The sequence below is a fragment of the Motacilla alba genome, chromosome 4 (genome assembly GCF_015832195.1).
Source record: "Motacilla alba alba isolate MOTALB_02 chromosome 4, Motacilla_alba_V1.0_pri, whole genome shotgun sequence".
NCBI classification, from domain to species: domain Eukaryota; kingdom Metazoa; phylum Chordata; class Aves; order Passeriformes; family Motacillidae; genus Motacilla; species Motacilla alba.
Window position 1 is genome coordinate 933,025 of NC_052019.1, and position 24,249 is coordinate 957,273.

Sequence of the window (24,249 nt, forward strand, 5' to 3'; positions counted from 1 at the left end):
TGCCACGTTTTGTGTAAACCCAATAGTTGGGTTCAATCCTTAATTTAAACCCAGTGATGAGTCCAACCCTTCCTTTAAACCCAACAGTTCAACCCTTCATTAGAACCCAGTGGTTTGGCTCAATCCAGTGGCTGGGTTCAACACTACATTTAAACCCAAGAGTTGGGTTCAAACCTTCATTTAAGCCCAAGAACTGGGTTCAACCCTTCATTTAAACCCAAGAATTGGGCTTAATACTTCATTTAAACCCAAGAGGAGTTGGGTTCAACCCTTCTTGTAAGCCCAAGGGTTGGGTTCAGTTCTTAATTTAAATCAAATGTATGGGTTCCATCCAATGGTTGGGTTCAACACTACATATAAACCCAAGCTGGGTTCAACCCTTCATTTAAACCCAAGAGTTGGGTTCAACTCTTCATTTAAGCCCAAAGGTTGGGTTCAATCCTTCATTTAAGCCCAAGAGTTGGGTTCAACCCTTCATTTAAACCCAAAGGTTGGGTTCAGTTTTTAATTTAAATCAAATGTTTGGGTTCCATCCAATGGTTGGGTTCAACACTACATATAAACCCAATCTGGGTTCAACTCTTCATTTAAACCCAAGAGCTGGGTTTAATCCTTCATTTAAGCCCAAGAGTTGGGTTCAACCCTCCATTTAAACCCAAAGGTTGGGTTCAACCCTTGTTTTGAGCTCAACAATTGGCTTTAACCCTGTGTTGACTAAAGGGTTGAGCCCGACACAGCCAAACCCTGCAGCTGGGGGGAGGTTCAATTCCCAAATGCTTTTTCGTGGGGAGGGACCCCAAACTGTGCCATCTCATTAACTCTCTGCTCCTGTGGTTTGCTTTTCTCCATTCCAAGGTGGGCCTTAATGTTCTGATCCAGAGAGCAAACAAGTTTACCCCGGCCACTCGGCTGCTGATCCAGAGGTTTGTGCCATTCCCCGCTGTCGGTAAGGAAAAATTCCTTTTCTTTGTATTCCAGGTGGTGGCTGCAAACCTGCAGGTGGCCAGGAGCCCCTGGGATGGACACAGCTCCTCCCTCCCTGCTCATGTCCCCTCAGTGGTGGCCCCCAAGCTGGGGCAGGCAGGGATGGGACTCTGCAAAGCAGAATTTTGGCAGGAAAATGCTGCAGAGCTGCTGGTGAAGGCAGCTCCTCAGGCTTCCCAGCTGCACTTTGCACTTTGAAGCAGCTTCAGAAGCGATCAGCGCCGAGTGGTCCTCGACCATTCCCACCTGAGAGCATTTCGTTTGCAAGATCTGGGCTGAGCCGTGTCAAACCTTTGAGTAAGCAGCAGCACTGTGGCTGTTTTACAGTAAAATGCAAATGGATCTGCTCTGAACGTGCAGATTTCTCAGAGCCACTGATTAAGAGCAGCCCCAAGCGTGTGCAGAGCTGAGGCTGCTGCTGGCCTGGTGGAGCATTTCACTGGGGTTTTATCAGCCCTGTGTTTGAGGGCAGGGATGCTCTGGACTCAGCCTTTGCAGGACCTCTGGTTCCAGCCTCCTGCACATGCTGAGTTATTTTAGCCCTGAAGAAATCACCAGTGGCTTTGGGGCGATTTTTTGTGTAAGCCTGTTTATTTACAAAGATGGTGCAAAATCACTAAAAAATGGGGCTTGCTCCCTGTTCCAGGTTCCTTTTTCAGCCATATTGTGCCAAATCTTCCTTTCAGGTTTTTCCTTTGCTGTGCGAGTGCCACATCCTCAGAGCTCTCCTGAGCCCCTTCACCTGTCGGCTGCTCCCACTTTCTCTGGCCTTTCTGCTCCTTTTTTAGCACAGAACTGGATTTTGTGTCCCTCCAGCCCCCCATTCCCGAGCTGCTGGATTTTCCCCCCTCTTTTCTGCTACAAAAGCAGCTGCTTGCCCTGCCTGCAGAGTTGGGGGGGACAGGGATTGTGCTCTGGGGGTTGCACTGAGCCCTTTCCTTGTACACCAGGGATCAGTGGGCATTGTTGTTGTTTTCCTGGGACTTTTCTGGGATCTGATTTAGGGGGATTCAGCTTTCCTTGGGGTTTTTTACAACCAGGAGAGCATGAGGGATGAGTTCCAGCCCCGGGAGGCAGCTCTGAGGGTTGTTTGAGTCAAAGACACTCAGGAAATCCTTGCCACAGGGTTGATCTGCTTTCACACCAAGGTATTTGTGTTGGCATTGATTGAGGATCATAATTAATTTGCTTAGCCTGTCATTAATTCCCCAGCTAATGTTTTATTTGTCTTGCTTCATTATGAGCCAGGACATCAGGGATCCTCCCACTAATTGCTGGCTTGTGGTTTGCAGACCTGGACAAACCCTTCATTAAGATGTCTCCCAATTCCTTTTGAGCCTCCAGCCCCCAGCAGAAAGGCAGAAATTCTCTATTTCTGCATGAAAAGCCAAACACTGGGGTAAAGCTCTTGCTCCGAAAACCCCACAGATGGGATGGGGTGGTGGATTTGGCAGTGATGGTTGGACTTGATGATCTTAGAGATCCTTTTCAGCCTTAATAATTCCATGATTCTGTGAAATTAGAGAGTTTTCCCCGTCCCCTGGATCCTCTCTCAGAGGGGAGGAGGGGAAGGATCTCAGTGCCCAGGGGAATTCAAGGAACTCAATTCACCCTTCCCCAGAACTGGGTGTGAACAGCTGGCCCCAAGGCCAGGGTGTCACTGGTGAGGGTGTGCTTTGTACTGGAGATGTTCATGGCTAAAAAAAACCTCAGAAAACCCCCAAAAATCCCATCCCAACCCTGATCTGACGGAAATTGAAGCTGACGGAAAGATCCTAATTGGAGAGATGGGAGAGGGAGCAAGGATTTCTTCTCCTTGGGCTTTTGTGTGTGAGTGTGCTTTAAATTGTTGTGTCCTTGATGCCCAAGGACAGATTTAGAGTGTGAAGATCACCCTGGGATAGAAAAACTCCCTACAGACCCCCAGGAGTGGGGTGGTGCCTTGGTTTGGAGCCCGAGCCCAGTTTCCTCCGCGTGCTTTCGCAGCCGCAGCTTCCATTATCACAATTTCTTCCCAAATCCTGCGGATGACTTTGTCTGCACATATATTTATTTATTTCTCACCCCCCCACCCTCGTGCATTTGAGACGTCCATGAAATCCAAGTTTAGCCATAATTAGCAGCGTTCCTGCTCTCTCAGAAAGCAGAAGGGGAGCGGCTACGTGAGCGGCTCGTCTCAGACAAACCGTGGAAAGCAGCTTTTGGCTCTGGGACCAGGTCAGGCAATCCAGAGCCTTGGAAAAGCATCTTGGGAGCGTCAGGGCTGGCCACCCCATCCTGAGTCTGTCAGGAGCTCGGTGCCAGGGCATCCCTGGCCAAAGCAGCTCTGCTGGGCTCTTTGATCTGCTCAGTTTTGATTGACAGCGAGAAGGACGGGGCGTGCGAGTGTTAAAAACTAAAAAAAAACAGGGGCTAAACTTTCTCCAAACGAAAGGCCTTGTTTTGTTTTTTCCCTGGGATTCGGGAGCTGAAGGGTTGGGAACACAGATATTTTGATAGATGGGAAGAGTGGTCTGGGAGCTGGAATATTAAAGAGAGAGACAGAGTGTGCGTGTGTGTGTGTTCCTCTCCCTCTCGAGTGGAAGGAGCATTTGTCACCACAAATCATCCTTGATTGCACAGAGCTGCCTTCGGAGAGGGCTCACCCACCCACCACCCTCAAAAAATTAGACATTTGTTATATGACATGAATTGAGATTAATTAGCGAATATTAACCCATCAAGCAGTGCAGAAACACATTTTTGGAAGGCACTGGTACTTGCAGCAACAGTGGGTTTGTCTCAGTTCTGGGTGGAAAGTTTGCAGGGAAATGTGGTGTGGGGGGTGCTGGAAAATGCCACTTGATCAGCCCAAAAGTTTGTGGGAATGAGCAGCTTTTCTCTGGGAGAAGTTGGGACGTGCCTGAGCGAGGGGAGGGGCTGCACGTGGGAGGGTGGTGCTCATCCCCAGCCCTTGGTCAGACTTGAGACACAGAATTTGGGGTCATCTCAGGGCCTCAAAAGCCTCAGGCTGGGCAAGGAGGAGGGGTCAGAAAAGTCCTGGTGCACGGAGCCATTTTTCCCCTGAAATGTGTGCAATCATGGAATGGTTTGGGCTGGAAGGGACCTAAAGACCATCAAGTTCCGACCACAGGTAAGGACACCTTGCACTACACCTTCCTGTGGGCCCATTTACCCTTATTGCCCCAGAGGAAAATAAACCTGGTCACTTCTCTCCTTGAGAATTCCATCTTTTTTTGGGGATCAGAGCACTTCACCTCAGCAGATTGAGGGGAGGAGATCCGGAGGGCTGTCAGGGCAAACAGAAGCTGCCAGTGGGGATTGGGCAGGGCTGATCCTCCTGCCTTTCTCCTCCTCAGCCAGTGCCAACATCTGCAACGTGGTCCTGATGAGGCACACGGAGCTGGAGGAAGGAATTGATGTGCTGGACAATAATGGGAACATCGTCGGCTCTTCCAGAGTTGCTGCCAAACACGTGAGTGCCAGGAGCTGGGAGAGCTGGGAAGCAGCTGATTCCAGGCCCAACACATCCCACAGCCTCTGCAATCCATGGCTCCAGCAGCTGGGAATGGAGGAGATGCAGAGGACACGGAAATTTGGGGGCTGGCCCTGGTGGTTTGGAAGGGCACAGTGACAGGATAGATCCTGTTCCTGGCGCTTCCCCGGGAATTCCTTGTGGAATACCCAGCAAAGATCCCTCACACCTTTTCCCAAATGAGGAGGACTCAGGCTCGGAGCTGAGCAGCTTCTCAACCCTTCCCTGCCAATCCTGCACCAAAACCTGCCAGCCAAAGCTGGCTGAGGGCAGCCAGATGTTTTTAAGCTCATTTACAGCTGGTTTGCTTTCCCTGTAACCCCCTCTGTGCCACCTGCCTGGAATCGCTCCCTCTCCCTCCCCGGGTGCAGCTCTGGCTCCTGAGCACCCCCTGAGCTGTTGTTTCCAAGTGGGCTCTCCCTGAGATGAAGCTGTGCTGAGCACACGCCCAGGCACAGGAGTTAATAATATAATGCTTGGCATTTCCCTCCCTCCTTCTGTCCAAGGCACTCCAGAGACAGCAATTAATGTACAGCTCTGCAGTCCTCGGCAGGAACGGGGAGATCTCGAATAGCTCTCCATATTGTTGGTTAACAGGGGGATTAAAACAATCTGGTGAAGGGCTCAGAGACACTTCTTGGAGCCAGTTTTCCTCACTTCCATTAACTGGCTCCAGGACCTGCTTTCCCCTCTCCGTCCTGATGGTTGAGAGAGAAAATGAAGATTAAAAGTGAAGGCGCTGTGAGAGCGATGCAGGTGGAGCTTAAATGTAAAATTTGGGAGTTCTGGGAATTTCTGCTCAGCTGCCATCCAATCCCAGCTCTTCATCCTGGATAGGTTATCCTGGTTTTTGCCATGTGAAACATGGCAGATCCTCAGTGTGACACAGCTGTCCCTGTGTGAGGGTTTGCTGTGACCTAGATGTCCCTGTGACAAAATCATGGAATGCTTTCAGTGGAAGGGATCCTAAATGCCACCCAGTGCCACCCCTGCCATGGCAGGGACACCTCCCGCTGCTCCAGGTGGATCCAAGCCCCAGTGCCCAGCCTGGCCTTGGGCACTGCCAGGGATCCAGGGGCAGCCCCAGCTGCTCTGGGAATTCCAGCCCAGCCCCTGCCCACCCTCCCAGCCAGCAATTCCTTGCCAAGATCCCAGCCCAATCTCCCCTTTCCCAGTGGCAGCCATTCCCTGGCTCCTGTCCCTCTGTCCCTTGTCCCCAGTCCCTCTGCAGCTCTCCTGGAGCCCCTGCAGGCCCTGCAAGGATCTCTGGGCCTCAATAAATCCAAACCCTGCCTTGGTTGCTCCCTCTGGTGAGCCTGGCCAGGAAGGAAGATTCGTGGAGGCACAGTGCAGCTCCATGGCTGGGGTTTTCCTGGGAGAGGAGAGCCCTGCATGTCCCAAATCCCTGCAGGGAATGACCCAGCAGCGATGGGAAACAATTCCTGGAGCAGCAGTGAGGAGCTGCGTCCCCAGCACAGAGCTGAGATCAAAGCTCAGCTCAGGCAGGAAGGGCTGAAAATGCTGCTCAACCCATGGTGGGATATTTCGTCTCCAACATGTCCCCTACATTTCCCTGCAACATTTCCCCTCCAATATGTCCCCTACAACATTTCCCTACAGCATTTCCCCCACAACATTTCCCCCACAACATTTCCCCCACAACATTTCCCCTACATTTCCCTTACAGCATTTCACCTACAGCCTTTTCCCTACAATATTTCCCCTACAACATTTCCCCCACAACATTTCCGTACATTTCCCCTCCAACATTTCCCCTCCAACATTTCCCCTCCAACAATTGCCCCACAACATTTCCCCTACAACCATTGCCCCACAACATTTCCCCTACAACATTTCCCCTACATCTCCCCTACATTTCCCCTCCCACCTCTCCAGGCAGCAGTCCCACGTCCCTTTCTCCCTGCAGGCAGCCCTGAGCTGTCTGTGTAGGAATGTTCTGGGATATTTGGACACTTTTGGCCACCCCAGGTGAAATCAGGGAAGCTCCCGTGTGTCTCTGTGAATTCTGCGGGGTTTGTGACCCAGAGTGTTGGGACCAACAAGCTCCTGGCAGGGCTGGCAGTGCTGCTGATGCTCTTGTTCCCATCAGTGACATAAGTGACATTGCTCTCATTCCCATCAGTGGGATGCTCTCATTCCCTACAACATTTCCGCTACAGCATTCCCCCTCCAACATTTCCCCTCCAACATTTCCCCTCCAACATTTCCCTACAAGATTTCCCTACAACATTTCCCTACAACATTTCCCCCTCCAACATTTCCCTCCAACATTTCCCTACATTATTCCCCCTACAACATTTCCCCCTCCAACATTTCCCTCCAACATTTCCCTACATTATTCCCCCTACAACATTTCCCTCCAACATTTCCCTCCAACATTTCCCTCCAACATTTCCCCTCCAACATTTCCCCTCCAACATTTCCCCTCCAACATTTCCCCTCCAACATTTCCCCTCCAACATCTCCCTCCAACATTTCCCTCCAACATTTCCCCTCCAACCTTTCCTCTACATTTCCCTACATTTCCTCCACAATGTCTCCCCTACAACATTTCCCTACATCTCCCCCACAACATCTCCCCTGCAGTGTTCCCCCCACATTTCCCATCAGTGATTCCCATCTCGTTCCCATCAGTGACGTAAGTGACATTGCTCTCATTCCCATCAGTGACATAAATGACATCCACCAATTGGAGTTTGGGCTCTGGCCAAGCTCTAGCTCTACTCAGATGGGATGATTGATGATAAACCCAGATGTTTTCTGCATCAAAAGGTATCCAAGTCTCTTTGGCCTGGCAATTTGACCCCCTGTACGTGACAGCTGAACCTGCTTTTAAAGTGAGCTTGGAGAATCGTTATCCGGGCACGATTTTCCAATTCTCTACTGCTCTGAGGTTTGTCAGCTGCTGCAGACTCTGGGGTGACAGTTCAGTGCCATCAGCAGAGCCATCCTGAGCCTGGCAGATCCCTCCTGGGCTGGTTTGGGATGTCTGGAATTGTTTGCTTGTTTGTGTTTGCTCTGCAGGCCCTGCTGGAAACAGCCCTGACCAGAGTGGTCCTGCCCATGCCTATACTGGTTCTACCTCCCATCATCATGTCCGTGCTGGAGAAGTGAGTCTGCCTGGGGGGAAGGGAGGGAAGGGCCTCAGAGGGTGCCAGGGTGGATATTTTATGGGATCATGGAGTGGTTTGGGTTGGAAGGGTCCTCCAAGGTCATTGAGTCGATTCATTTTATGGAATCATGAAATGGTTTGGGTTGGAAAGGTCCTGCAAGGTCACCCAGTCCAACCATTTTATGGAATCATGGAATGGTTGGAAAGGTCCTCCAAGGTCATTGAGTCCATTCATTTTATGGAATCATGGAATGGTTTGGGTTGGAAAGGTCCTCCAAGGTCACCCAGTCCAACCATTCCATGGAATCATGGAATGGTTTATGTTGGAAGGGTCCTCCAAGGTCATGGAGTCCAACCATTTTATGGGATCATGGAACGGTTGGAAAGGTCCTGCAAGGTCACCCAGTCCAACCATTTTATGGGATCATGAAATGGTTGGAAAGGTCCTCCAAGGTCATTGAGTCCATTCATTTTATGGAATCATGGAGTGGTTTGGGTTGGAAGGGTCCTCCAAGGTCACCCAGTCCAACCATTTTATGGAATCATGGAATGGTTGGAAAGGTCCTCCAAGGTCATTGAGTCCATTCATTTTATGGAATCATGGAGTGGTTTGGGTTGGAAGGGTCCTCCAAGGTCACCCAGTCCAACCATTCCATGGAATCATGGAGTGGTTTGGGTTGGAAGTGTCCTCCAAGGTCACCCAGTCCAACCATTCCATGGAATCATGGAATGGTTGGAAAGGTCCTCCAAGGTCATTGAGTCCAACCATTTTATGGAATCATGGAGTGGTTTGGGTTGGAAGGGTCCTCCAAGGTCATGGAGTCCAACCATTTTATGGGATCATGGAACGGTTGGAAAGGTCCTCCAAGGTCATCCAGCCCAGCACTGCCACCGCTGTCCCATGTCCCCAAGTGCCACATCCACAGGGCTTTTGTTGGGTTATGTCTTATTCTGGTTTAGAGATGGGGTTTTAAAAACTTTTATTTTATTTTTAGTCTCATGTGAAAGGTGGGATAATACAGATGTTATAAGTTATGTTACTGCAATCAGAAGCTGTTTCTTAATTATAACACACTATGAGCATTTCTTGGCTTATTAGCTTTAGCTCCACTGTGCTGTAAATGTTTTAAAGCTAATTATTTGTGGGTAAACCCTTGTGGGTTTTACAATTTATCTTTTATAGTTCTATTTCCCTAAAGTATCTAGTCTTTTTTGCAGGGTTATCTTCTGGAACTTGTTTCTAGTTTAATTTCTCTCTCAACAATGTCTGTTTTATTCCACGTCATTTCTAAGTCAGCATTTCTTATCTCAAGCTTTGCATACAGATGTACACTGGGAGGGCCTTCTGTCAAGCTTTGAGAATTTTCTGGAAATCCATTTCCCACAGGCTTTGAAATCCCCCCAGGGATGGGGAATCCAGCCCCTTCCAGTGCTTAACAACCCTTCCCATGAAGGAATTTCCCCCAGATCCATCCTAAACCCTCCCTGGTGCTGCTCCCCCTCCTCCTGTCCCTGTTCCCTGGGAGCAGAGCCCGACCCCCCCAGCTGTCCCCTCCTGTCCCCTCCTTGGGGGGAGCCACAAGGTCTCCCCTCACATTTCAAACAGAATAGAACTTCTTCCTTATTAAATAGAATTGTTTTGCTCATTGAATTTCCGCATTTGAGACCAATCCTTTCCATCATTTCAATCCATTTCCATCATTCAGGACCAGTGTCCAGCTAGCTGCAGTTTTATATTGCCGTGATTGTTGTAACTCACCCTGAGAGCCCAGCAGTCGGAATAACGCGTGGTGGAAGGTCAGTGTGAGACAAAGCCCCCTGAATTCAGTGGAAAACTGCTCATGATTTTTAGGAAACATTAGAGATTAAAAGGGCTCAGCTGGTGTTCGGAGAGATTATCATGGAATCATGGAATTGTTTGGGTAGGAAGAGACCTTAAATACCATCTAATTCCAAGGAGGAGCGGGTTCCAGCCCCCCTAATTTTGTGCAAAACATTTGAATTTTATTTCATTCTCCTTCTGGACAAAATCTCTGCAGCCTCATCCCTGCTCCAAGTCCCTTTGTCACCCACAAAGCCAGGATTTACCTGCAGGATCTGCTGGGAATGTGCCTGGGAGTGACCATGCCTGACTCTGGAGTAATTTGCTCAGGGCTTACTCCAAGCTGTGTGTAGGAACTGAGGCTTTGCACTGAGGTGGTTTTGTGTGTTCCCACTGGTTTAACTGGTTCCCATTTAACCATCCCCAAAAAAAAAAAAAATCAACACCCAGGACAAATTATTTTATTGGTTCAAATGATTTTATTGCTGAGCATCCACAGATAAAATCCTTTATGCGCAAAAAAAATTGGGGAAATTTGTAGAAAATTTCTCCTGTCTAAATTAATAAATTATTGTCTCCAGCAGGACACACGGAGGGCCCATCCTGGGCCATCCCCAAGCTGAAATAAACCCGGCAGTAAAATTGGATTGGCACCTGGGGCGAAAATAAACTGATGGTGAAATTTGCTCCTTCCTTTGCAGCAAAATAAAACCAGTAAATCACTTCTTTGTCCTCGGGGGCATCATAAATCCTTGGATTGATGCGAGTTTTGCTGAATGCACCTGTGCTCAGTGCAGGCCTTACTCAAACTGATTTTATCTGTGAACTTACAGGAGATTGCCCTCAAAAAAAAAAAAAACATCATTTTAACTTATTGAAAGCTTTAATTCACGTTTGTGAGAGAAAATTTTCCTTCTCGCTGCCACAAAACTCCGTGGGTATAAAAATATCCGGGCTCTGCTTTTGCCTGCCTGAATTCTGCCCGGAGCTTTGTGCCTGCTGCATTTTCCAGCATGGATCCTCGGATTCCTGGAAGGCTGGGAGTGAGAAGCAGCAGGGCTGGGGAGTGAGGTGTGGCTTGGCCACGCTGCTGGAGCTGGTGGCAGCTCTGGAGCAGCCCTGGGACATGGGGACCATCCCTGTCTGTGCCTCAGGGCTCTGGAGTCAACTCACAGATCTTCAAACCGGCTCCTAAAGGGCTCGCTCAGAGCTGAAAGCTCATTTTGGGGGAAAAAAAAAAAACCTTTGGAGCGTTTGGGGAAAGTGTAACTTGATAAATTTAGTAGGGTTTGAGTTTGAGGAGGGTGTTTTTAATGGGGGTGAGATCCAGGCAGGCATTATCCGTTTATTTCTAGAAATCCCTACAGGGGCTGTCAATGGGAAGGATGAAGGTGTCACTCTGCAGAGCTGGGATCAGGAGCCACAATCTGGATCCTCCAGTGGGTTTGCGTTTGGGATTGTGGGAAGGAAGGGATGGTTCCTGTGAGTTTGTTGAATTTGGGATGTGGGGAAGGAAGGGAGCAATTCCTCCAATGGATTTACATTTGGAATTGTGGGGAAGGAAGGGAGTGATTCCTCTGAGTATTTTGAATTTGGGATGTGGGGAAGGAAGGAACAATTCCTCCAATGGATTTGCATTTGGGATTGTGGGGAAGGAAGGGAGCAATTCCTCCAATGGATTTACATTTGGGATTGTGGGGAAGGAAGGGATGATTCTTCCAACAGATTTACGTTTGGGATTGTGGGAAGTAGGGGATGATCCTTCCAATGGATTTACATTTGGGATAGTGGGGAAGGAAGGGAGCAATTCCTCCGAGTATTTTGAATTTGGGAAAGTGGAGAAGGAAGGAACAATTCCTCTGATGGATTTGCATTTGGGATTGTGGGGAAGGAAGGGATGATTCTTCCAACATATTTACATTTGGGATTGTGGGAAGTAGGGGATGATCCTTCCAACGGATTTGCATTTGGGATTGTGGGAAAGAGGGAACGATTCCTCCCAGTCATTTGAATTTGGGATGTGGGGAAGGAAGGGAACAATTCTTCCAAGCAGTTTACATTTGGGATTGTAGGAAGTAGGGAATGATTCTTCCAATGGATTTGCATTTGGGGAAGGAAGGGAGAGATTCCTCTTTTTTATGTGGGGTCATGGGGAAGGAAGGGAGTGACTCCTCCGAGTAGTTTGAGTTGGGATATGGGAAGGAGGGGACGATCCCCGTGCCCGCTGTGATCCCGGGTGCAGGTGGGTGATGGTGCTCAGCTGGGTGGGACTCCCACCCCTCCAGGGCCCAGCCCCTGCTCCCAGCAGGGTTTCAGATCCCAGGAATTCTCCCCACCTCGCTGCTCCCAAAGTTTATTTTAAGTGGCCAGTTCCCGGTCGCCGTCTCTCCGCTCGGATCCAGGTCTTTCCTCTCTCCCAGCCATCTCTCCATCTGCATGTTTTAACTCCCCCAGCTGCCTCTCTCGTCTCTTGTGCCATTTTTTTCAGCTCTCTTGGCTCCTCTCATCCCTCTGCCTGCTGTGTATTTTAACTCCCGGGGCCGCCTCTCTGCTCTCCAAGCAATTCCATGTTCCCTCCCACTGCCGCGCTCCCGTTCTTGCCCATGTTTCATGCATTTCCTGCTGCTTGGACGCTCTGCTGGAGCACTCAACATATAGAATCAATGTTTATTTTCAGCCTGCATATGCCACGCAGGGAACACGGTGTCAGTTATTCCGTGCAGATGTATTCTCATTGAGATTTATAAATAATATCCGCGCTGGCAACTTTTGGTGCGGGAAAATATCGGCTCGGCGGTGTCTGAGGGATGAGGGTGGCTGATAATGAGGGTTCTGTGGTGTCTCCGTGTCACACAGGTGTGGGGACAGCAGCATCCACTGCGGGAAGTTGGGTTCCTCATCCCCATCTCCCTTTATTCCCTTTATTCAGCCCCTTCTGTGCATCCTTTGTTTGGTTGTTACGATGAAATTTGGGAGATGGAGCTGTTTGCTCCCAGCCACCATCCAAGGCTTCTCATGCAGCTCCCCGCTCCCTGCAGAGCTGCAGCTGCTTGGTGTGGGGCAGGCCAGCTCTAAGTGCAGCCTGAGTCAGAGCTCTGTGCTGGGACAGCCCAAATTTTTGGCCCTCGTGGTCTGGCCAAGAGTTGGAGAAGCTCAGTCCATCACCAGCGTCTGCTGGGGACACTTTGGGGGATCTCTGAGCAGAGAGTGAGGAACCTGAGCTCTTACATCCTTATCCTATCTCAAACCTCCTCTCAGAGGGTCTGAAGCACAGAGCAGGGATGAGAAGGTTCCAAGAGCTCGGAATGTCAGCATGCACTGGAGAAGGCCTTGGAGCTGGCTGGGCAGTGTGTGGAAGAGACAAAGCTGGAGCTGCTGGCAATGGGCAGGAGCTGAGGGAGAAATGGGAGAAGAACAGTTGTGTTGTCCATGGAAGAGGAGCATTTCTGCTGTTCTTCATCTCCAGATGCTCCTCGTGCAGCAGTTCCCAGGGCTGTTTTCCTGTGAATCCCATAAAACCAGGATGCTCCTGGGCTGGATCAGCACTGCAGAGCTGCTCTGGCTGAGCTGAATCAGTGGCACCAGGAAAAATGGGTTTTCCTGGGGGCTGGCCAGTGCTTTGTGGGGCTGGAAGGGCATTTTCCTCTGCTTGAGCCTTGTTTGTCACTGCAGAACTGGGGTGAGGCAGGAGGCCGCCCCTGGCCCTGGTGTCCCTGGGCTTTTCCTGGAGACATTCCCCTGCCAGAGAGTGCAGGCTGCTCCCGCAGGTGCTTTTCCTCCAGGGCCCGTCCAGCCCAGCCCTCAGTGAAGTTTGTTTGGGCTCAGCAGCTGCCAGCAGTGACACCTTCAACTGCTGGGGCTGTTCCCAGAGTAAACACGGAAACTGCTCCTTTAATGGTGTCAATCAAGCGCAGAAACCCCCAGCCTCCCTCCTTTTGCATCTGCTGTGCCCTCTGGAGGGGCTCCGGGCTGGGGCTGCGGGGTGAGGACAGTGGTGGCCTGCCTGGGTGGGACAGCAGAGCTGCTGGTCGCTGGTAGAGCTCAGATTTCCCAAAACGACCCAAAACGGGTGAGAAAAGCTGGGGAGCAGAGCAGAAACCTGACAGGCTCAGCAGAACGGGGATCCGGGGATCCCAAACCTCCTCGGCACATCGGAGGGGTGCTGTGAGGAGTCTGGGATCGCTCAGGATCCCCCAGGATCCCCCAGGATCCCGGCACTCCCCGTGCCCCGCGGCAGCGCCGGCGTCTCGCGGTGTCTGCGCTGCCTCTGAACCTGTTTATAGCAAACACCACAGAAACCCCACAGAATCTGTCAGCTGGGAGACTCGGGTTCACTCCTGTCATGTTTAGTTTAGCATCTGACACCTCCTCCCAGACAAATACAGGCCTGGTTCAGTGCACCCGATAACTCCTCGGGAGTGCAGCGCCTGACTTCCATATGGAATAAATTACAGCACCTCCTGAAAAACGCCAGAGGCAGCTGCCAAATTATGCAAAATTTAAACCACTAATGAACACTGTGATGAACGTTGAATGAAGGTGTATTTACAAGAGCTCCAACACTCTGTCTCTGTGCAGCAGATGCACTGTCTGTGTGTGTTTGTACCTACGGACACGGGAGCCGCGGGCTCGGCCGCCTCCGGTGCCGCCGCGGCGCTCAGCTCAACGTTCCCAGCCTCTCCCTGCCTCTCCCGGTGTCTTAAACCACCACCAAAACCACCACGGGTATAGAGGGAAATGGCAGGAGGTTTGAAGGGGTAAAGGAACAAAGCTTGAGGAAAAAGGGGAAGAGGAGGAGGGAAGCGTTGTGACATTTCCTGTTCTTTGCCATGCGAGGGTCAGGGGAGAATCCTGGAGCAGTTATGGCAATGAGACACAGCAAAAATGTTGGGTTATGAAACTGGGGACAACAAAATGAACATGTTAAAGGGAGCTAGGAAAGGCTGGAGAGGGACTTTTCCCAAGAGCAGGGAGTGCAAGGACAAGGGGAGATGGTCTCCAGCTGAGGGAGGGGAGGCTTGGATCGCATCTTGGCAAGGAATTCCTGGCTGGTAGGGTGGGCAGGCCCTGGGATGGAATTCCCAGATTTGCTGTGGCTGTCCCTGGATCCCCAGCAGTGTCCAAGACTGGGGCTTGGATCCACCTGGGACAGTGGGAGGTGTCCCTCATGGGCTTTAAGGTCCCTTCCAACCCAAACCATTCCACGATTCCATGATTCTCTTGTCCTCCTGCAGCTTTCCAGGGTGAGACCAAACTTTCCAAGTCCTCGTGGAATAATCTGAGCCAGGGTTTAATTCCATAGCTGCCCCTGTCCTGTGCATGGGGTGAGGTCCCCAAAACTCCCGTTCTCCTGTGAAACAGCACCAGCATTTCTGCAGGGTGGGGTGGGATGGGGTTTGCTCCTGTGAATAAATCAGGCTCCTTCCTCTGCTCTTTGAACATCTCTGGAGGTGCTCAGTAATTCAATTTGTAATCTCTCTATTTTGAGAATCTTTTGAGATACTCCAAACCCATCTGGACACAATCCTGAATTCTGTGCTCCAGGGGACCCTGCTCAAGCAGGGAGGTGGGACTGGGTGGCCTCCCTCCCATCCTCACTCAGCCTGGGGTTGTTCAGGCTCCAGAAGATGCCAGAGTTGGGCTGTCAGGGGGCTCTGAAGGTCCAGACCTCCCCATTCCCTGACCCAACTACATGGGTCAGGTGTGAACTAAATCCCTCCTCACCACACGGACATTAATTTCATTTCCACATAGATATTTTATTTTATTTTATTAATTGATTTTCAATCTGTGCTGATCCTCTGCCGTGAAGCCCTTTGGAGGCTCCTCATCACTCCCTTCCAATGGGGGGTTAATGGGTGCAAAGAGGGATTTGCACTGCAGCTGACAGCTCACAAAATGCAATATTTAACTCCCCTTCCTCCCCAGCTCGGTGTCGGGAGCAGGGAACCCAGGGACAGGAGAAAACTGGACCTCTTGGCTAATTATGAGTCATTTATTCTGAACCGCACAAATTCTCCAATCTGAATCCCAATTAAGACATTACACTACATGTGTTAATTAGTCTGCTCTCCTTTTTAAATCGAGCCATAACTCTTCCTAATTAGGAGGTCGGCCCTTGTAATTTGAACTGGCCTGGGCTGGAAGCACCCCTGGAGGTCACACCTGGGGGCTGGACCCGGGATCGTTTTAAATTGGCTGGGGTTTTACTGGGGTGATTATAAGGTCCCAGACAGGGCAATAATTACAGAGGGTGCAGCTCCAAATTAAGATGTCAGGGGTGGTGTCAGCAGCGATGCCTTGGCTCTAAACTGAGCCCCGGGAGGCTGCGAGGATCTGCTGCTGGGAGTGTCCCAGCGAGGGCTCTATGGATCACAGCAGCTTCAGCGGGACAAAAACCAGCTCCAGGAGCTGTCCATCTGCATGCCAGGGATGTTCACAGCTCCAGGAGCTGCTCCTGCCCATGCCAGGGATGTTCACAGCTCCAGGAGCTGCTCCTGCCCATGCCAGGGCTGATCACAGCTCCAGGAGCTGCCCCTCTGCATCCCGGGATGTTCACAGCTCCAGGAGGTGCCCCTGCCCATGCCAGGGCTGATCACAGCTCCAGGAGCTGCCCCTGTGCATGCCAGGGCTGATCACAGCTCCAGGAGCTGCCCCTCTGCATCCCGGGATGTTCACAGCTCCAGGAGCTGTCCCTGCCCATGCCAGGGGTGATCACAGCTCCAGGAGCTGCTCCTGCCCATGCCAGGGCTGATCACAGCTCCAGGAGCTGCCCCTGTGCATCCCGGGATGTTCACAGCTCCAGGAGGTGCCCCTGCCCATGCCAGGGGTGATCAGAGCTCCAGGAGCTGCCCCTGCCCATGCCAGGGCTGATCACAGCTCCAGGAGCTGCCCTCTGCATCCCGGGATGTTCACAGCTCCAGGAGCTGCCCCTGCCCATGCCAGGGGTGATCAGGGCTTATCCAGGGCAGTCCTGGAACAGGGCAGGTGTTACAGGGTGTGGAGCAGGTCACCTGCTCTTCTGCTGGGACAAGTCACTTTTCCTCCTTGGACAGGTGACCTGCTGTCCTGCTGGGAGAGGTCACCTTCCCTGCTGGCACAGGTGACTTTTCCTCCTTGGATGGGTCACCTTCTCTGCTGGGACAGGTGACCTTTCCTGCTGGGACAGTGACCTGCTGTCCTGCTGGGACAGTGGCCTGCTGTCCACCTTGGACAGGTGACCTTTCCTGCTGGGACAGTGACCTGCTGTCCTGCTGGGACAGTGGCCTGCTGTCCTGCTGGGACAGTGACCTGCTGTCCTGCTGGGACAGTGACCTGCTGTCCTGCTGGGACAGTGGCCTGCTGTCCTGCTTGGCTGAAGCCCTGCAGGCTCCTCGGGGAGGCTCCTCGGTGCAGCCGTGCTCTGCGCAGCACGGAGCAGCTCGGTGCTGGAGAACAGAAGTTTGGTTTTCACAGCACAAATTGACAGGATCAACTCTGTCTCGAGAGCTTATTAGCGAGGAGCTGAGATGCTGGAGGAGCTGCACTCTGGTGCTTGCTCTCCCCACGTCTCCCCAGGCTCCTGCAGATGAAGGCAGCTCTCAGCAGGGTGGGGAGGCTGAGACAGGAGCGGGGCATGAATTCCTTCTCAGCGGACCCCTGGGTGTGCTTGGAGCCAGCAGCAGGCGTGGAGCGAGGGGCTGGGGTGACCTGGGCTCCGGCCTGGCTGCAGCCCCGTGCCCAGGCAGGGCAGGGCAGGGCCAGCCCTGGGCTGGGAAGGGCCGGTGGCACCTGGGAACGGTGCACGTCGGATTGGCGGTGGTTTAATCCTGGTGAGGTCACCTCAGGGATGGATGATCAGAGCTTGGTGTCATCTCTTGGACCTTCCCTGGCCAAGGAGAGCTCCTGTGACCAACCCAGGGGGAAGGAGATCATGGAATCATGGAGTATCTTGAGCTGGAGCCACAGGGATCACCCATCCAGCCCCTGGCCCTGCCCAAGCCCCCAAAATCCCACCCTGGGCATCCCTGGAGTGCTGTCCAAAGGCTCCTGGAGCTCTGGCAGCCTCGGGGCCGTGCCCATTCCCTGGGGAGCCTGGGCAGTGCCAGCACCCTCTGGGGGTGGGTAAGATCCACCTGTCCCTAAAATCCAACCTAAACCTGCCCTGGCCCAGCTCCAGCTGCTCCCTGTGTCCTAAATAACCCAGCAGCAAACACCCTCCCTCTCCGCATTGCTCAAACACACTGAGCATTCCAACAGAACTCCCTGTCCTGGTGTTGGTTTATATTCCCATTTTTTCCAGTTGAGTGATGGGGATCCTTTTTGTAAATGGCTCTGGAATAAATCCTTCACAAACGACAGTTTCCCCTTGAACACTGGTAAACTGCCTGAGGCCCTGTATCCTGGAATATCTTTAATACACCAGCTCCTACAGCCAAATGTTTGTCCCCGTTTTCCAGTGTTAGTTCCATCAGAAGGGTCACTTTTGGGTCATTACCAGAACCTGACCTTGCAGGTATCTTCAGGAGTTTGCTGTTAACAAGTCCTGAACTCATAAACATCCCCCAGGATCAGGAAATGTTCAGACGTCCTCGCCACCCTCTGCGGGTGTTGGATTTTAACAAATTAAGGGATTTTCAGTGCTGTGGCTTTATTAGCCCTTTAATGAAGCTGGGTCGTCTTTAAGGCTCTTTCCAAGCCAACCCATTCCATGGTTCTCTGAGGGGCTGACACCATGAGGGTGTCCAGCAGGTCCAGGTGAGCAGCAGAGTCCATCCAGGGGTGTCCTGCACTCCCCAGTTGGGAAAGCTGAAAGTTTGACCAGGAAGGCTCACAGATGTGTGGGCTTGGCAGAAAGCTCTCTGAACGTGGAAACTGAGAGCAGAGCAGAGGTGGAAGCAGGTTCTGATGTAGAAGAGCAGCAGATGTCTACTGACAATTGCTGAGCCAGGGCATTTACTGCACAACCAAGAAAGCAAAGGTTGAGTTGAGTTGGAAGGAGGTTTTATGACTAGAGCAAAGGATATGTTGGCCACAAACAAAAAGATGCTTTTTCCAAGCAGAAATAGGTCTTAGGAAAGGCAGAAGATACCACAGGCAAACAAACATGCTGATGGGGCGAGTAGGGAAAAGATCTCAGAACTTTCCACTGCAAGAAAACTGAAAAACAGCTTTAAGCTTAAGCTGTAACACACTAACTCGTGTGGTTGGATAGTATTGACCATAACATGGTAATGGTATTGTGATAGACTGTGGGTAATAATAAAAATGTTGTGTACGATACTGATTGGTTGTTGTGTATTAAGATGCTCAGCAAAGGAAAATAAATAATGCAGTGTAACCAACACTGAAGGGTCTTGAGGCTTGCCTGCAGCTGGAGCTGGCAGCTTTAGGTGTGGCTCTGTCACCCACAGCCCAAGGCTGCTGTGACATCTTGTCTACCATAAGCACATTTTGAAGAGCAGCCTGTCGGAACCCAGGACAGCTCCCTGATGTTCCTGGATGATCCAAACCTTGGCCAGGGGGGTCAGAGACCCTGGCGTGCAGCCAAAGACCCCTGTGGCTTTGAACCTGACCCATGGAACCAGTTACCAACCTTATATGAAGAATTAAAGGTCACACAGGTTTAGACAGCACAGGGTGAAGGGAAAAATGTTAAGATTTTGTACGTGGGAGTTTGGGACTTTGTACAGGGGGGTCTGAGGCTCCAAGGTGGAGGAATCAGGGCGTGCCCTGCCCTTCTTCCTTCTTCTTCCCAGCCTCCGTGATTTGGGTGATGTTGGCACCTTCAGATTGGTCTGGAGTAGAAGGTCACTGTCTAACACAGGGATAGGTATTGGAACAGAATTGTAAATATCAAATATGTAGTTTTTAGTATAAAAGACAGCACCAGCCCCGTGGGAGGGCAGCGTGCCCCTGGCTGACCTGCTGAACAGATCTCGGCAGGCCAGACAGAAAATGTTCTAGATAACAATTAATAAACAACCTTGAGAGCAACAGCCAAAGACTTCTGACTCCTTCTTGGACAGCCAGGTTGGAAAAGGACTTTCTAACACAGTCTCGGGATGGCCCTGACAGTGGTGACTGGCACAGCAGCCTGGGGTCCCATCTCTGCCCCCAGGCTCTGGCTGTGCCCTGTCCCTGGAGTGCTCCAACCCTAACCTGGCCCTTCCCTTGCAGAACTTCACTGCTGAGGTGCCGGCCCCAGCTGTGCCCTGTCCCTGGAGTGCTCCAACCCTAACCCAGCCTTTCCCTTGCAGAACTTCGCTGCTGAGGTGCCAGCCCCTGCTGTGCCCTGTCCCTGGAGTGCTCCAACCCTAACCCAGCCCTTCCCTTGCAGAACTTCGCTGCTGAGGTGCCAGCCCCAGCTGTGCCCTGTCCCTGGAGTGTCCAACCCTAACCCAGCCCTTCCCCTGCAGAACTTCGCTGCTGAGGTGCCAGCCCGGGCTGTGCCCTGTCCCTGGAGTGCTCCAACCCTAACCTGGCCTTTCCCTTGCAGAACTTCGCTGCTGAGGTGCTGAGCCCAGCTGTGCCCTGTCCCTGGAGTGTCCAACCCTAACCCAGCCCTTCCCCTGCAGAACTTCACTGCTGAGGTGCTGACCCCAGCTGTGCCCTGTCCCTGGAGTGTCCAACCCTAACCTGGCCTTTCCCTTGCAGAACTTCACTGCTGAGGTGCTGACCCCAGCTGTGCCCTGTCCCTGGAGTGTCCAACCCTAACCCAGCCCTTCCCCTGCAGAACTTCACTGCTGAGGTGCTGACCCCAGCTGTGCCCTGTCCCTGGAGTGTCCAACCCTAACCTGGCCTTTCCCCTGCAGAACTTCGCTGCTGAGGTGCTGACCCCAGCTGTGCCCTGTCCCTGGAGTGTCCAACCCTAACCTGGCCTTTCCCCTGCAGAACTTCGCTGCTGAGGTGCTGACCCCAGCTGTGCCCTGTCCCTGGAGTGCTCCAACCCTAACCCAGCCTTTCCCTTGCAGAACTTCGCTGCTGAGGTGCTGACCCCAGCTGTGCCCTGTCCCTGGAGTGTCCAACCCTAACCCAGCCTTTCCCTTGCAGAACTTCGCTGCTGAGGTGCCGGCCCCGGATGCTGCTCCCGGTGCAGAGCCTCGTGTGCCTCGCTGCCTTCGGGCTGGCCCTGCCCCTGGCCATCAGCCTCTTCCCGCAGATGTCCGAGGTCAGTGGGCTCCGGGGCTCTCAGGGGGGGACGAACTGTGCTCTTCAGGGCAGCCAGGACGAGGGTGAAGAGAAGGAGAGATCTTGACTCCATGTTTCAGAAGGCTGGTTTATTATATTATGATATATATTATATTAAAAAAAACCACACTGAACTGTACTAAAAGAACAGAGAGAAAAATGCATCAGAAGGCAAGACAGGAATAGAAAGGAATGAATAACAAAGGCTGGTGACTACCAGAGAGTCTGAACAGCTGCATCCTTGATTGGTCATTAAGTAGAAACCCCTCACATGGACCAATCAAGGAAGCACCTGTTGCATTCCAGAGTTATTGTTTACATTTGTTCCTGAGGACCTCTCAGCTTCTCAGGAGAAGAAAATCCTGGCAAAAGGATTTTCATAAAACATCATAACTACAACAAACCACGGCCTCTTGGCCTTCCCGGGGGACTCGCCACTCCTGTGGGCCCATTGCAAATCAAGGGCAACTCCGACGAGGGGAGAGAAATTGGTGCATCTGACTCCAGCTTATCAGAAGGCTGATTAAGTACTTTATTACACTGTATTGTTCTAAACAATCCCCACATGGCATTCCACTTTGGCACAACACGGGCACAGCAGGTGGGATGAGAATTGAGTTTTCTTTCTCTGATGTTCAGAGAATGTGAATCCCAGAAATATTCTTGGGGGAAAAAAGTGTGCCTTGCTTTTCTCCGTGAGGAGAAACGTGGCAACGTGGGCCCTCCTCCTTTCCTGGGGGAGCTGGTTTCTGCCCCTGCACCGGGCATGCTGAGGGCACACCTCGAGGGCTGTGTCCAGTGCTGGCCCCGCAGGCTGGGAAGGACTTTGAGATGTTTGAGCCCATCCAGAGGGGACAGCGAGGCTGGGGAGGGGCTGGGAACACAAACCCTGAGAGGAGCCACGGAGGGAGCTGGGACACAAACCCTGAGAGGAACCACTGAGGGAGCTGGGAACACAAACCCTGAGAGGAGCCACTGAGGGAGCTGGGACACAAACCCTGAGAGGAGCCACTGAGGGAGCTGAACACAAACCCTGAGAGGAGCCACTGAGGGAGCTGGGAACACAAACCCTGAGAGGAGCCCCTGAGGGAGCTGGGGACACAAACCCTGAGAGGAGCCCTGAGGGAGCTGGGGGTGCTCAGCCTGGAGAAGAGGAGACTCAGGGCTGCCCTCATCGCTCTCCCAGCTCCTGAAAGGTGCCTGTGCTCAGCTGGGCTGGGCTCTGTCTCCAGGCACTGACACAGCCAGAGCACACAGCCTCGAGCTGTGCCAAGGGAAATACAGGCTGGAGAGCAGGGAAAAGTGTTTTCCAGAAGGGTGATAAAGTTCTGGAGTGGCTGCCCGGGGAGGTGGTGCAGTCCCCATCCCTGGGGGTGTTTAACACAGCCTGGATGTGGCTCTGGGTGCCAGGGTGCAGTTGGGGTGCTGGGGCTGGGCTGGACTCAATGATCCTGAAGGTCTCTGCCAACCTGCTCATTCTGTGAGCTGTGTGAATATTCCTCTCCTGCTTCACCAGGCAGGGGAAGGCCCCTCTGCCTCCCACTGGGGTTTCCTCAGAGGTAAAATATTGAATCCAAGCTCTGTCCATGAGGCCAAGAGCCTGGACCACGCATTTGAGGGGGAAGTTCTTCCCCAGAGCTTCTCTGAGGGCTTTTTGCTGTTTCATCTCCTGGGAAGACCCAGCCTGGGGGTGAACGAAGGCAAAGCAGCCAAGGGAACAGGGAATGACCAATGCACTCGCTCAGAGCAATTGAGCTGAACAAATTGCTGGGGTGGGTTTATTTTAAGTCTTTAATTTTGGTGATTGGAGCTTTTCCTGGTTGTAAATCTGTGCATTTCCAGAGAAGGTCTCTGTTCCTGAGGGAGAAAAACAAGGACTCTCTCACAAGGTTCTTTTCCTGTCAGCTGGATCAGGAGTTTGTATCACTGTCTGCACGTGAATTCATATTTTTTTCAGTCTGGATGGGTTTATCCATGACTTCCAGCCAGGGAATCTTGCTGTACACTTGAGCGCTGACTGACAAACACGTTGGGAATTCTCTGTTGTCCTTCTTGCTGTCTCCAGGCTGAGAGAAAACTGTCCCTTCTCTCTAAGAACCTGAATTTATCTCAGTCTTGGAGCCTCTTGCTAAAAGACGTGTTTGCTGAAGCTTTAATGATTCATATGGCTCTTCCTTAAACTTTTTCTAATTAGTCAACATCGTTTTTGGAGCCCTTCCATCAGGAGCAGACACAGCATTGCAGTCAGAAGCTGCACAAGCCCCAGTTGCAGGAGCAATGTGATTTCCCTGCCTCTCCTGGGCTCTGTGCATCCCCAGAGCCTGGCAGTGCTTTTGGCAGGAGCTCAGCCTCAGCTCCAGGCCATCAGCTCTGTGCTGGTCCCGAGTTCTGCTCCCAGGCTGGGCTTGGCAAAGGCTGAGGAGCGCTGCCAGGTCTCACACCTGCTCAAGGTAGAGGCTGGAGCACGGCCAGCCTGCCTGTGGGGAGGAGGCTGGGGCACGCAGCATCCCTTCTGCTCCTTCCCCAGGGAATCTGAGCGGTTTTAAGGCTGGAAAAGCCCTCTGAGATCAGCGAGTCCAACTGTTCCCCCAGCACTGCCAGGGCCACCATGCTCCTGTCCCCAAGTGCCACGTCCACAGGGCTGTGAGATCCCTGCAGGGATGGGGACCTGTGCCCTGGGCAGCACCTTCCAATGCCTGACCACCTTTTCCAGGAAGAATTCCTTCCTAACATCCACTTTAAGCCTTCCCTGGTGCAATTTTCCTGGAAATTTCCAATTTCCTCCTTATTTCCAGGAAAAAAATCTTTCAGGATAATCAGGGGAGCAAGGCCACAGCAGGTACCACCAACCTCATTTATCCCCAAGGAGACATTGCCACTGCTCCTCCAAAATCCTGGAGTTCTGCAATGCTTTGGGTTGGAAGGACCTCAAGGACCCTCTCGTTTCCTGCCATGACCAGGGACAACTCCCACTGGACTTGTGGCTTTCTGGGTGACACAACTTCTCCTGTGCAGTGATGATATCCCAGCAGGGCCAGCCTCATTGATTTAAGGAGCTGAATGAATTCTAACCCACGGGGGAAAGTGAGCACTGCTTTGGCTCCGGGGATGCTGGGATTGCAGGCAGCAGGCAGCCCTGGAGGAGTGACCTTCTGCAGGCAGCTGAGCTGTTCTCAGCAGAGTAAACATGAATCAGCCCTGTCAGGGATCACACGGGATGACGTGTGCTGCCCACACACCCTGCCGGGGAAAAGGAGCCCTCCCGGAGCCTGCCTGGGCTCTGCTGCTGGCATCCAGCTCTGCTCCAGGGGCTGGGAGCCCTGCACAGCTGGATCCCACATCTGCTCACACCCAGGGCTCAGGGGCTCCACGGGCAGCCAGGGCTGATCAGGCACAGAATCCTGGATCAGGAGGGACCCTAAATGCCACCCAGTGCCACCCCTGCCATGGCAGGGACGCCTCCCACTGTCCCAGGCTGCTCCAGCCCCAGTGTCCAGCCTGGCCTTGGGCTCTGCCAGGGATCCAGGGATTCTCTGGGAATTCCAGCCCAGCCCCTGCCCACCCTCCCAGCCAGCAATTCCTTGCCAAGATCCCAGCCCAATCTCC

General features: G+C 52.3%; 1 protein-coding gene across 2 annotated transcripts in view; it reads left to right on the forward strand.

Annotated features, from left to right (window-relative positions):
* The window catches only part of SFXN5 (sideroflexin 5), a 117,794-nt gene that overhangs the window by 74,590 nt on the left and 18,955 nt on the right, over positions 1 to 24,249 (forward strand). Inside the window, exons 10-13 of one of the 2 annotated variants that reach the window (XM_038136161.1) lie at positions 856 to 946; positions 4,344 to 4,459; positions 7,565 to 7,650; positions 20,506 to 20,623. In XM_038136161.1, coding sequence (XP_037992089.1) covers positions 856 to 946; positions 4,344 to 4,459; positions 7,565 to 7,650; positions 20,506 to 20,623 — 411 coding nt within the window. Of the gene's footprint in view, positions 1 to 855; positions 947 to 4,343; positions 4,460 to 7,564; positions 7,651 to 9,358; positions 9,869 to 20,505; positions 20,624 to 24,249 lie in introns of those variants that run through there. The other variant, XM_038136162.1, reaches the window with a different exon arrangement.